Source organism: Perna viridis, chromosome 3, assembly GCF_037379345.1.
Source record: "Perna viridis isolate PV_CMFRI_1.1 ecotype Kerala chromosome 3, ASM3737934v1, whole genome shotgun sequence".
NCBI classification, from domain to species: Eukaryota; Metazoa; Mollusca; class Bivalvia; order Mytilida; family Mytilidae; genus Perna; species Perna viridis.
Window position 1 is genome coordinate 56,414,607 of NC_142447.1, and position 14,346 is coordinate 56,428,952.

At 32.2% G+C, this 14,346-nt stretch overlaps 1 protein-coding gene and 1 long non-coding RNA gene across 2 annotated transcripts in view; both read right to left on the reverse strand.

The window, feature by feature from the left end:
- Positions 1-5,054: 5,054 nt before the first annotated feature.
- On the reverse strand, positions 5,055-6,361 carry LOC148623010 (uncharacterized). Its single transcript, XR_015920899.1, has 3 exons — positions 6,295-6,361; positions 5,526-5,565; positions 5,055-5,153 (listed from the first exon to the last, which is right to left on the reverse strand). It is a non-coding gene; the product is annotated as an uncharacterized LOC148623010 (long non-coding RNA).
- Positions 6,362-8,562: 2,201 nt separating this feature from the next.
- LOC148623011 (uncharacterized) overlaps positions 8,563-14,346 on the reverse strand; it is a 50,259-nt gene continuing 44,475 nt past the window's right edge. The window contains 2 exon segments of the mRNA XM_088574156.1: positions 8,563-9,602; positions 11,769-11,908. Coding sequence (XP_088430282.1) covers positions 9,424-9,602; positions 11,769-11,908 — 319 coding nt within the window. The 3' untranslated portion in view covers positions 8,563-9,423.

Sequence of the window (14,346 nt, forward strand, 5' to 3'; positions counted from 1 at the left end):
TCACAATTAGTTTTTCAATCATAGCTAGTCCTTGAATTATAGATAGTCTGACTATCAAAGCTAGTCCTATCATATAATAACTAGTCTTTCCATCATTTCTAGTCCATCTATCATTTTATTAAAATCAAATTACAGTAACAACTATTTTGTCTGAGTAAATAGACAAAAATCAAAGAATCCATACCACATAGCACAAAGCAGTAGGAGATTAGAGCATCTGCAACAATTTTCAATTAGTTCATTTACAAGTGAAGTGGACCCCTTCCAGAAAATAATATGTGAAGTATAACTATTAAATGACACAAGAGCATGTTACCAGTTTACTTGCAGTTGAGTCACTCAAACTATTATTTGATAAATCAGATTTTCCTGCTGTGAAATAAATACCATTGAGCAAAAATTTTGATGTTGACTTCTCCATTCTTTCTAAGCCATATCTTTTTCACAATATGACTGTCTCCTCTCCTGCTACTTTTAAATCTAAATAATTTAATACATCATCAATTGAAAGGACATAAAGTGATTTAAAATTACCTTAAATGCAAAATTTATGATAATTTAATGATGAAAGGAAATTCTTTCACCTTGTGTAGTAGAGGGAAATCGTAAATTTAATCTGTTTTTAAATCACTTTACAATTAACATCATTACAGCACATGCCCTGTATAAGAAGCTTATTGAATATTTCTTTTAAGAACCAGGCAAAAGCAGTTCACTTCCAGCCTAGCTTTTTATACAATGTAATGATCTTTATTGAATGATAAAACAATTTTATATGAGACAGTCTGTTATGTCAAGCATTTCAATACCTTACATACTTTTCAACTTAAAGATAAATAATCATTAAATGATGAGAACAAAAATTAAGTTAATTATAAATAAAAACAAGAAGCTCACAAAGAGCCTGAATCGCTCACCTGGCAAACCATGCCCTATCAACTAAGTAAGTAAAGAAATCATGCTTTGTTACCATGTTTGACAAAAAAAATGCTGAAAAGAGGACATATTGATGAATGCTGTAAGTTCAACTGAGTACCTAAGGCATTGTAAAATGTTGAAAAAAAATGTCTTTAAAGTGTTTTTAGAACCTCTAGAAAAAGTTTGGGTAGAGGTCCCCCATGCCCTGTTATTCCACTGGGTCTAAGAGGGCATTAGCTCAGTATACATTTGCTGAAAAAGAACATAAAAAGAAATTAAACCATTGCTATACAAAATTTTCTTCATCAAAATTCAACTCAGGAGACCATGTTTACTATACAAACCAAATATTGTTGTACACGTGAAAAACAACAAAAAAATCTATGTCAGGGCCCATAACTCCTACACTGGGAGAAGAATCATTTTGACAATTTTAATAATGGTCCATCTTCTGATGGTGAACAATATTTACTGCCATCAAAATTTTGCTAAATTCAATGGTTTTTTAGTTATCTGCAAAAAAACTTTTGCCCCCATGTTCTATTTTTAGTAACAGCAGCCATGTTTTTTCACGGATAAAATATCCAGATGGTCATTTTGTGCAGGATACCCTAAAAAAAACAATCATCCCTCCTTTCACTGAATTCTGTACAGTACTTTCTGAGAACAAGATTTTTGAAAGTAATAACATAAAAACAGCAAAAAAAATCAACAACTCCAACACAAACAGATTTCCACAACATTAGACAACAGATAGATCCAATCATTTACCTCCATGCTAAATTTGGTTAAACCTTACTGTTTGGGAGATATATGCAAAAAACTACTGTCTGACCCCTATGTTCTATTTTAAGAAATGGCAAACATGTCTTTTTCACAGATATAAAATCCAAACAGTCCTTTTGTGTAGGATAGCCTTAGGAACCATCATGCTAAGTTTCATCCAAATCCATTATTTGTTTCAGAGAAGAAAATGTCTGAAAAATTGTAAACAATGACAACGACGATGGACACCAAATGATGGCAATAGCTTACATGGCCTACAGCTAGGAGAGCTAAAAATTATTAAATGAATGTTGTACTCCTGATTTTTTGGCAGTGACTTCCCACAATTGCTCACAAATTTTTATTTCTACATGTTCAATAAACTGACCATGCATTAACTAAAACAGTGTACTTCATCAATACCTGGGAACATACTTAACCCTATAATGATCATTCTACACACTCACTCCATCTAGATACTACAAACTGTATGCTCACTCCACTGATACTCGCTCCATCTAGATACTACAAACTGTATGCTCACTCCACTGATACTCACTCCATTCTAATCTAGATACTACAAACTGTATGCTCACTCCACTGACACTCGCTCCATCTAGATACTACAAACTGTATGCTCACTCCACTGATACTCACTCCATTCTAATCTAGATACTACAAACTGTATGCTCACTCCACTGATACTCGCTCCATCTAGATACTACAAACTGTATGCTCACTCCACTGACACTCGCTCCATCTAGATACTACAAACTGTACGCTCACTCCACTGATACTCACTCCATTCTAATCTAGATACTACAAACTATATGCTCACTCCACTGATACTCACTCCATTCTAATCTAGATACTACAAACTGTATGCTCACTCCACTGATACTCGCTCCATCTAGATACTACAAACTGTATGCTCACTCCACTGATACTCGCTCCATCTAGATACTACAAACTGTATGCTCACTCCACTGATACTCGCTCCACCTAGATACTACAAACTGTATGCTCACTCCACTGATACTCCACTCCCTCTTTCAATAACATGCATCTTTAGATCTCCAAATTGATTCAGATCAAAATCTAAAATTGGAAGTGCAAAATGGGAATATATGATAAAGATTCTATGAAAGTTTCAATAAATTCCCTTCAGTGGTGTAGGTGTAATTGATAAGAGATGGGTACCCCTGTCAACCGGTGCATCATGTGTTCATGGCACAGCAGTTAGTTACTCATTATAGTGGTCTGAATATTTATCTGTGTATATTTGATCAAACATATCTAGTTTTCAGTGCTCAAGCTAGAAATTGAAAAAGGCAGGGTACCAATGGATGAAAAGGCACTTTCACGTTTGAGAAGGGCACCTTTTTGCAATGTAGTTTCTCTGTCTAAACATAGCTTGTAGAGAGTTAAAATATCAGTATTATCAAAGTCACTCACAACTGGATGATTCTACAGGTAACTTGAACTTGAACATGTGTTTCATTTACATGTACATTTACTGGATACCATGAGGTCAAGTGTTTTAGGAAATATAACAATTGATCAAGATTCCTGCTAACAAATCTCAAAATCATCACTAACTCAAATAAGGATAAAAACAAAATTATGGAACACTTAACCGATTCATAATCAAGTCAAGTCCAAGAAAAAATCTGGCAAAACAGATATTACACCATTGTAGCAGCTGGTACCGCAATGGTCCTGACTTGGTACAGGCACTTCAAATGAAATGGTGGGTTAAATCTAGGTTTTACAGCACGCTAACCTCCCTCTTCGATTGTGGCGTGACTATACCAGTGGTAATTAAAAAGCATAGTAAAAAGTTATAGTATTTCCAATAACTATTGCAAACACAACTTTTGGCAAATACTGTACTGTTATAAATACCCCAAAAAATGAAAATTGTAAGGGAGGGAACTGAAAATTTGATAAACTAAGATCTCACTAACCACTTCAAGATCAAATGGCCACCCCCATATGTAGTACCAAAAACACACTGAGCCTAGATCTATGCATTGTAAGTGCATTATATGTGCATACTCTGATCAAAAGTATTGAAAAAAAAAGCTGAAAATGTGTACTTCAAAATCATATTTGTAATTTACTACAAAAGTGTATGAATATTGTTAGCATGTGTGAGTAATTTGTCTCCATGCTGTCAGTTAGCTGAAAAGGTAAAAATGTGGATTTTCAGTATTATTTATTCAAGTAAATTTTGTGAACAATTTCTAACATCATCATACCATTAGCATAATGATTTTGAAAGCCTTATTTTCCAAGCTGCGCAAGGGTATGCAACTTTCAGATGTCATTTGTCCTGGGAATTCACAGTGAAACTTTTAAAATTACTTTTTCAACAAGTAAAGTAATGGAAATGTTAGAAGTGGTTAGCGAGACCTAACATGTGAAACTTCATAATTCACACATGGTTCAACACAATTCAGACCAATTAAATTGACAGCTATTGTCTTATCAAAGAGATGTGACACAAAAATTATCATTTTATAAACATTCATATTTATGAACCTACAGTATGTTTTATGAATAGTGTAACAAACATTTTCTCATCAGGTTAGCGGTAAATAAAGTTAGAATGATTTATTTGTGTTTCCACAATGACCAAATCAATGTGCATAAATGAAAACCAGAAGCAATGCTCAATTACCATATATGGAAATGCTACATCATTGGTTCTCAAACTCAATGTTGGTACATTGAAAATGTATTTACATGCCCAAAAGAAATAATTCATCTTCAAAAATAGCTTGTATATATGATGCAAAGTGGTTCACTGATCTATGAATCTATGAATCCACAACTATTTTGCACACTATTATAAATGAGTTGATTCTTTTATCTTTACAGGATTATGCAACCTGTGACACAGGTGTCGACTTGCAATTGACATGGAGGTGTATAACTTTGATAACAGTTGAAATATAATTGGATTTCTACTGTCTTACAGAATTTGATTTAAAACATTGAGAATTTGACACAATACACAGTATATAATAGGTGACCCTAGGTGAGTCTAAGGGAGCTTTTCCGGCATGGACAATGGTTTTCTTTATAGGTCAGTTAAAATATATACTTTTAGCAAAAGATTTACAACATGAGGAAGCTTCAGCAAAAGACTCTTATTGGCAAGAAAGGCGCAGCACCCTCCTAAATTGGGCTAATGAGACCACTGCTTGTGTAATGGAAGAAAGGATTGACTAAGTGGGAGGGCTACAATGATGAAGCAGCCTTTATAAAAAAAAATCAATGAATGGATTAGGAGGAGTTGTCCATACATGGTATATGTAATAGATTGACAGACACACAGACTGGAATAATAAAGATATTTCACAAACCTTTCCATTTTATGATTTGATGGTATGACACTGGACAACTTCCTAGTCATTTGGTTAATCAACTCAAACTGATCTCTTCAATGTACATATGTATGCAATCTGTAAAAGAAATTACAGAATAGTAGCCCACAGTTAGAAAGAATATGAAGATAGGTATTTTATTTCATGCACTCTTTTATTAACATTCTAGTTACTTTTATAACAGTGTTAAATTATTCAAAAGGTCAAAATTTTGGGTCAAAGAAGTACTACACTGATGATCTAATTAAAATGGAATTACAGGTGTCTGACCTATCAGTTAGGACAATGGCAATAGATGTTGCCAAGTCATATGTGGAAGTGCAAGGGTTAAGATACAAGAACCGTACATCAATATAACTAAAACAATCCTTGCATTATTAAAATTAACAATGAAGTAAAATTTAAAAGAATAAAGTTCATATTTAACAGAAAGACAAGTTAACTACAAACCTTAATTGATCTTTGATCTCTAGTGTGTACTGTACCAATTCTGAAAATAAAAATATAAGCACAGTACCTAAGAAATGAGTGACACCAATTTTTTTTCTACTTGAACAATTTCAAGGTAAAATATGGTAATGTTGAGGTCTTTTTTCAGTTATAAAACACAGCCAGTTCTTACAAACTCTGAAGTGGAAATGCTTTCTTTAGTTCATATTACAAGTATTAGAAAAAAAAAAAAAAAAAAAAAAAAACAAGTACTCAAATAAAATGAATACTCATCAAGTAAATTTTTATATTGCAATCAAAAGTTGTTTAGTATTTAATTTTCTATATTTATCAAATATTATTTTTTATATAGTTCATACAATATCTGTTTAGTAACCTTTTGTAAAAACTTGCAGGACCAAAGCAAGAGGAATGAGGAAAATTGTAATAAATACATCAAATTTTACAAATAAGCTCACCCAAGAATTTATTTTGTAGACCTGACAGTATATTCTGTTCTTTGTTTTAATTATTGATAATGTACATGTATTAATAAGTTATAATTTGATAATTTCAAGGATGATTTATATATTTAATTTATATATTTGTGTAAACTGCATTCTATGAGCTGTATTTGCTTACGAATAAAGTCTTATTATTATTATTATATATGACCCCTTACTTTCACTCTCAAACAGTCCTAATGTGTAATTAATTTTATTTTGATATTCTTGATGTAAAAAATAATAAACAGCCAGGAAAGGCTCCATAAGTTGCTATTTCTACTAACTTTCAGATGTTTTGACATTTGTTGTCATGGCAGCTCAGCCTGAATACATTCAAGAGCATCTTCTACTACAATGGTAAAATTATAAACCTACTGAGAACTTTGATAGATATGTAAAACATCTCAGTTTACATGAAGTACTAAATTTCATAAAACAGCTGTGTGTACATGTAGATAGCTTTATATTTTACATTTATCTTCTAATTTTGTTTTTCATTGTCTACATTTTCAAACAAAATAAGAAAAAAAATACTGTATCATTACTTTGTTACCTGGATGACATATATACAGTGCCATACTTTATGTTGATACTTCCACTAGAATCCAGCAAAGATTCTTCCATAAATAAGTTCAATGTAGTAGTCATTTTATCCTTCTTGATAGATCTTGAAAAATAACTTCAGTTGATGTTAACACAATGATACATGTATTATTGAATGTGAAATTGTTATTTCAATGGTGATATTTTTACTATATTAGTATTTGATACTAAACCTTGTGTGTTAACTATACAAATAATGTGTGTCTGATAAGTTTTTGTTTTTGGTCTGGCTTCTATTATTTGTAAATTGTCCTAATGTTTTATTTCATTCATAAAAATGATACTACAGTATAACCTTTATTTATTATAACTGTAGTCATCACATTTTCTCTAATTAGATTATAACTGTAGTCATCACATTTTCTCTAATTGGATTATAACTGTAGTCATCACGTATTGTTTTCTCTAGTTCGATTATAACTGTAGTCATCACGTTTTCTCTAATTAGATTATAACTGTAATCATCACATTTTCTCTAATTAGAGTAAGAGTGGTTGTGATACCGTATTTTGGTGTGCATAATACACACTTATGTATTGTTTTCTGTAGTCGATTATAACTGTAGTCATCACGTTTTTTCTAATTAGATTATAACTGTAATCATCACATTTTCTCTAATTAGAGTAAGAGTGGTTGTGATAACGTATTTTGGTGTGCATAATACACACTTATGTATTGTGCGCAGTACAATTTTGAAGGTCTAAACATGTGAAAAAAAGTAAAATTTTGTAAGACAAAAGATGGATATTTTGCATTTGATCAGTCGATTTATTTACCTTGATGTGGTATTTCCTACAAAAATGTGAAGGAAAGAAACTTATATTCACACTAAAACAGCATATAAAGATCAGTAGCTACATAAATTGGATATTTTAATTTCGAAGCTTGATAAAACTGACACAGGATGTATTAAACTGGTTCTCACTTGTAGTCTATGTAGTGTAATGTAGTAGTCAGCTGAGAACAAGATTAAGGATGTGTGAAATGACTTTTAAAACAAAATCAGAAATCGAGAAAATTGAACATTTCCAGTTTTGGCTGTAACTCAAATTATGCAAATTTTCATTTTAAAACATACTTTTAAGGAAGAAAATTGTAAGAAACAATCAAAATAAGTATCAGAATAATCATTTTCGGCTGTAAAAGCATTTGATAAGGAGAGTTTGACAAGAAAGGAATTAGTTACTTTTTGGTTTTTAGTTGTTTCATTTTAATTTCTAACCATGTTTTAGAAGAAGGAAATATTGTACAACCTTTGTATGAAACATGTTATTAAGACATTTGATCATGATTTGAACAAAATATCACTTAAAATTCAATACTTAAAGATGTATTTGATGATTAGTTTATTTTAGTAACATTTCACTTCCAGTTTCTTTGTTTACATTACACAATGTCTTTTCTTGTACCAAAATCTTTTATTTTGTGGCCAATTCTTATTATTGATACATAATATGCACCATCATGCTCTGAAAATGATTTCTATGTAAAATGTGTGCATAATACATGTACATACCAAAATATGGTATCTTACATATCAGCGTGACCTGTCCTGGACGACTGACCTTCATTCTAATTAGAAGTAGACCTATTAACTGTTCCATTCAGTCACTGCATGTAGGATCGAACAACTCTCCATTCTAATTTCTGTTCAAATGACTTTTTCAGAGTCCTCTGGATTTTTCCCTTTTAATAATGCTGTCAAAATCATGACAGATGAAATCTGACTGGCTGACCAGAAAGGTCATCTGAATAGAAGTAGAATGGAGTGTTGTTAGATGCTACATGCAGTAACTGAATGGAACAATTGATAGGTCTAATGATTTACATGTCATATTGTAGGATATAGGATGAGTCACTATCAGCTCATTCTTCACTGTGTAATGATGTTCATCCTGAATTATTATATTTGACATGTTTCATGCGTCACACAGATTGTAAGATAGCAACAGTTTTTAAAAATGATTTTATTATGATGTGAATTCAGCAATATAAAAATGAACTTTAGTATAAGTTTTTAAATTTAAGACCAAAACACACAACATATTAATAAAAATGTAAACATTGAAAATAGCACCCATAAAACTAATTTTTTGTACAAATTTAAAAACAGACGACCAATGAAATAATAAAACTAAGATATTCTTCATTTGGCACAGTACATCAAATTAACAAGGAAAGTTTTTATCCATATAACCAATCAATTATCTAACACAACCTATATTTTCAGTATTAACACTTATATACATGTTACTGATAAATATATTCTTTAAAAACTTTGAGTCAAGATAAAATGCCATTCTAGAGAAGTAAAAGTTTTCCATACTAATGGCTTACTAAAAGGAAAGAATCATTATTTAATGTTTCATGTAAGTACCAAATAAAACCATTTTTCATATGTATAGGCTGATTTTTGTTTGTTTATTTTTTGGTTGGTTTTAAACATGATTGATTGTTTTAAAATAAAAACATTACAGTGTGCCACCTACTGTGTTAAAGCTATTGCATACTTATTAATCATAAAAGAAACAAAACTGACATTAAAATAATCAATAGACAATGAAATAACATGCTAACAATGTCATTTGTGTTCAATGAAAACCAAGATTATGGGAACTTACTTTCTACTCCATATAACAGAGTTTGAATTCAACAAACAACAGAATGTTAACAACTTGTAAACTTGTCAGTTAATGAGACATTTGATAAGTTATATGCTGAATACAAGTTACTTTGGAATAAAAACAGTTTAGTGTATAGGTGTCAAGATGTCACAGTTCCTCCAACAGAATATTTCTTAAATTTTCTTATCACACCACAGCAAAGTCATATTTATACCGAGGATGTCCAGTAAAGTCCATAAGGTGTCCATTCACAAGACATTGAATCACCCATTCAGTGGACACTACAGGTACACAAAGAGATCGGGCTGTCCTTAATGTCACTGATTTACATGTACTGTCCGTAACTAAAACTTGAACTTGTCCATCTGTATAGAAAATTATTGTTAGTATTATTTCAGGTGTTTCAAAGCAAGTGTGTTTTGTTTGTGCAATAAACAACTGTTGAACATCTTAGTTTGGAAATTTGTTTTTAAAAATAAAATGCATATTTGCACACATAAAATTATGTACAATACAGAGTTCTCTTTTGGCAGATATTAACAATTTTTGGGGTTTCTTTTTAATGATTATTAAAATTTTCCCAGTCAGATATTTTCATTGTGAATATAAATATGGTTTTATGTAAAAATTGAAGTGTTCTAGTCCTTTGAAACTAAATAAAAACCTATAACAGAAACAAACAAGAGGTTCAATGTGATGTTCTGAACACATGCACTATTCTACATCTAACTAGAGCATTGTTTCCTGCAGAGGACCCTTACCCTATGGTGTCAAACCTTTTTACCATACTATATCTGAAAACATTTCATCCAGTTCAAACAGAGAAAAATGCAACAATAATTGATTTGAACAATGTGCAAATGAAAGAATTGACATTGTGACTGCAGTATAGCCTTCTCTTATGGCTTTGGGTACTAAAGATATAATTTTACGAAGGCAATAAAAATAAAAGAACCTTAGTGAGTGCGCTTACATATCCCACACATCCCCATGTTGGATACTAAAGTAAATTTTTTTGTAAGAGAAATACATGAAGAAGGACCCTGATAAAACAAGACTCCCAGGAACCTGAATTGCTCACTTGGTTCAATTTTCGCCTTTCAAGCGCAATAACTCTAACAAGAAGTTGTCCAACAATTTTGATGCCATGAAGACTTTAGTATGACTTCTCATGAGGATCATTACATTCTTCAAGTTTCATTCTATCTATTATAGTTTTCAAGATATTGACTGAAAACTGCAAAAAAAGTAATTTTTTGCCTTTCAAGGGCAATAACCCTTACATGGAGTCATCTGACAACTTTGATCCTTATATACTTTTGGAGACATTATCATAAGGATATTTCAGCAATTGAAAGATATTGGCCAAGCCTAACAGTTTTGGAGATTTATGCAAAAAACTACTGTATGACTCCTATGTTCTATTTTTAGTAAAGGTGGAAATGTTTTTTAACCGATCAAAAATCCAAACAGTCATTTTGTTAAGGTTACCACAAAAAAAAAAAAAAATACCAACTTTCATTGAATTCTGTACAGTAGTTTCTGAGGAGAAGAATTTTGAAAGTAATTCCATCAAAAGCAGCAAAAAACGTCCAAAAAGGGCAATATCTCCAACACAGGTCAACAGATTTTCCCCAAAATTTGACCACAGATAGATCTAATCATGCTGAATACTTTTATCCATGTCAGAATTTAGCTAAACCTAATGGTTTTGGAGATAAATGCAAAAATCTGCTGTCTGACTTATATGTTCTATTTTCAGTAACGACAGCCATGTATTTTTTATCAATCAAAAATCCAAACGGTCATTTTGTTAAGGATACCCTAAAAACATAAATACCACCTTCCATTGAATTCTGTACAGCAGTTTTTGAGAAGAAGATGTTTGAAAGTAATAACATCAAAAACAGCAAAAAATGTCCAAAAAGGGCAATAACTCCAACATGGGTCAACAAATTTTCACCAAAATTTGACCACAGATAGATCTCATCATGCTGAATACTTTAACCCAGTTAGAATTTGGCTAAATCTAATGGTTTGGAGATACATTGTATATGCAAAAATCTGCTGAGTGACCCCTGTGTTCTATTTTTAGTATTGGCCATGTTTTTTAACTGATCAAAAATCCAAACGGTCATTTTGTGCAGGATACTCTATGGAACAATCACTATAGTTTCATGCAAATCTATTCCGTAGTATCAGAGGAAAAGCCCATAATTTTGGTAAAAATCATTGGAGCAGAACGAACTACAGCCTTGTACTGTAACTTATGGTGAAATTAAATACTAAAAATTACGTCAATATCTGCAAGTATTTAGAAAAAAAGTCCGGAAAACTGAAGATGGACTGATGGACTGACTGACGAACGGGTCAAAAACATTATACCCTTTGCAATTTTGTTGCATGGGGTATAAAACAGAAGTTGGAAAAGTTTGAAGTTAACATATGGCAAAAAAAGAAACAAAATTGGAAAAAAAATCATGTCATGAATACAATTAATAAAATAAACAATACATTATGTATCATTCTACCTGTTGTTTTCTTTGAATGTAATTTAGAGACAACTTTAGCCCCAGCAATCTCTAGTATGTTGGTCCATTCATCCTTCATTCTATCTATCTGTGATTCTATCATCACTACCATGTCCTTCAAGTCACCTTGATGCACATTCCTACAATGGGGCAAATTATAAATAGTTATATTTTTCCCACTTTCTCGTAAATCAGCTCTGTACAAGTATTGTGAATTGTACCCAACAATTAAATATGATTTTAGGCTTTGCCTATGAGGGACAAAGCTATTTGTTCTCAAATAACATTTAACTTCATTGATGTTGCACCACTATGTTGTTATATCTTTAACGTCTCAGCCGACAGGAACATGCAAGACTTCATATAAAGTGTGTTGTGCATCTGTGTTAAAAGTTCCAACAATCACTTCCCAACTGCACACATCATTTCTGTAATACATCACTTCAGACATAAAAAAAATTGAGTTATTTGTTTCAGAGCAATTATATATATAGGATCTTGCTTCGTCCCTATCAGTATACTATATGTGATAGTTATACAGGTCAGTTTCAGGTTCCTGTGTCTCACTCTGCCTTATGTCTGTGCACTTTTATTTCAACGCTTTCAGGTGGTATGTTAGTTTATACATGATAAAATGTTACAGAAAGTTGTCTTTTTCTAAACAATAGGTGTCACCACTGAATATGAAAGTTCACACTCTTCCATTGTGCAAACATAATTTAACTAGGCAAACAAAAAATCCAAGGTAAATTAACAGTAAATTAAGAAACATGATGGTAAAATCCAAAAATCAGAGGTAAATGTACAGTCAATTAAGAAACAGGATGATAAAAATCCAAAAATCAGAGAAAAAAATCATGTCCAACTAGACAAATGTGCAAATTTGATCAAATGGTAACTTGAACTAGAGGCTCAAGAGAGCCTGAATCGCTCACCTGGTTAACCATTTGCTTATTTGAAAAACTTGAGGAATGAGACAGGCTAAGTAAAAATCAACTAAATTGTCAAATGCTGGAAATGCTTTTCATAGCATTTTCATGACCTGAACCAGAATTTTGCTACAGGCAACAATTTTTTAATTTTTTTCAAACACCTGTCTTATGACCCCTAAGTTCCATTTTTAGTATAGGCAGCCATATCTATTCACGGATTAAAAATCACAACAGTCATTTTGAGCACAATACACTTAAGAACTATTATGCTTATTTTCATACAATGATCTTAATTGGTTTTAGAGAAGTAGATTTTCAAAGTTGTACATGTGAAAGAACAAAAGGCTCCCAGGAGCCTGAATCGCTCACCTTTCAAAGGCAATAAATTGAACAAAAAGTTGTCCAACAATTTTGACTAAAGAAGTCTTTGGTAGGACTATTACAAGATCTTTTCAACAATTGAAAGTTTCTTTTAATCTATCATAGTTTTCAAGATATTGACTGAAAATTATTTTTAAAAAAAGTCATTTTTCCCCTTTCAAGGGCAATAACTCTTACAAGGCGTCTGAAGACTTTTGTAGTCCTAATAATATGGATCATTTCAGCTATTGAAAGAATTTGGATAAACCTAACGGTTTAGGAAATGTATGTGAAAAACTACTGTCTGACCCCTCTGTTCTATTTATAGTAACGGCAACCATATTTTTCGATGAATCAAATATCCCCATATCAGTTCTATGCAGTATACCCCAAGAAACATTCATACCAAGTTTGGTTTCAATTGATCAAGTAGTGTCAGAGAAGATGATTTTTGAAAGAAATAACATTAAAAATAGCAAAAATCATTAAAAAAGGACAATAACTCCCATATGGCTCCCAACGGATTAAATCCAAAATTTGACCAGAGATAGATATCATCATGCTGAACACTTTTATCCTTGTAGAAATTCAGCTAAACCTAACAGTTTAGGAGATATATGTGAAAAACTACTGTCTGACCCCTTTGTTCTATTTTAGTAATGGCCGCCATTTTTTTTGACAAAACAAAAATCCCCACATCAGTTCTATGCAGGATACCCCACGGAACACTCATACCAAGTTTGGTTCTAATTAGTCAAGTAGTTTCAGAGGAGAAGAGTTTTGTACAATTGTTAACGATGGCGACAGACAACGATGATGACAACGACGACGGACGCCAAGTGATGGCAATAGCTCACATGGCCTTTGCCATTTTTTTGGACGAAACAAAAATCCCCACATCAGTTCTATGCAGGATACCCCAAGGAACACTCATACCAAATTTGGTTCTAATTAGTCAAGTAGTTTCAGAGGAGAAGAGTTTTGTACAATTGTTAACGATGGCGACAGACAACGATGACGACAACGACGATGGAAGCCAAGTGATGGCAATAGCTCACATGGCCTTTGCCATTTTTTTTTGGACGAAACAAAAATCCCCACATCAGTTCTATGCAGGATACCCCAAGGAACACTCATACCAAATTTGGTTCTAATTAGTCAAGTAGTTTCAGAGGAGAAGAGTTTTGTACAATTGTTAACGATGGCGACGGACGACGAGGATGACGACAACAGACGCCAAGTGATGGCAATAGCTCACATGGCCTTTGGCATAGGTCTGTCTCATG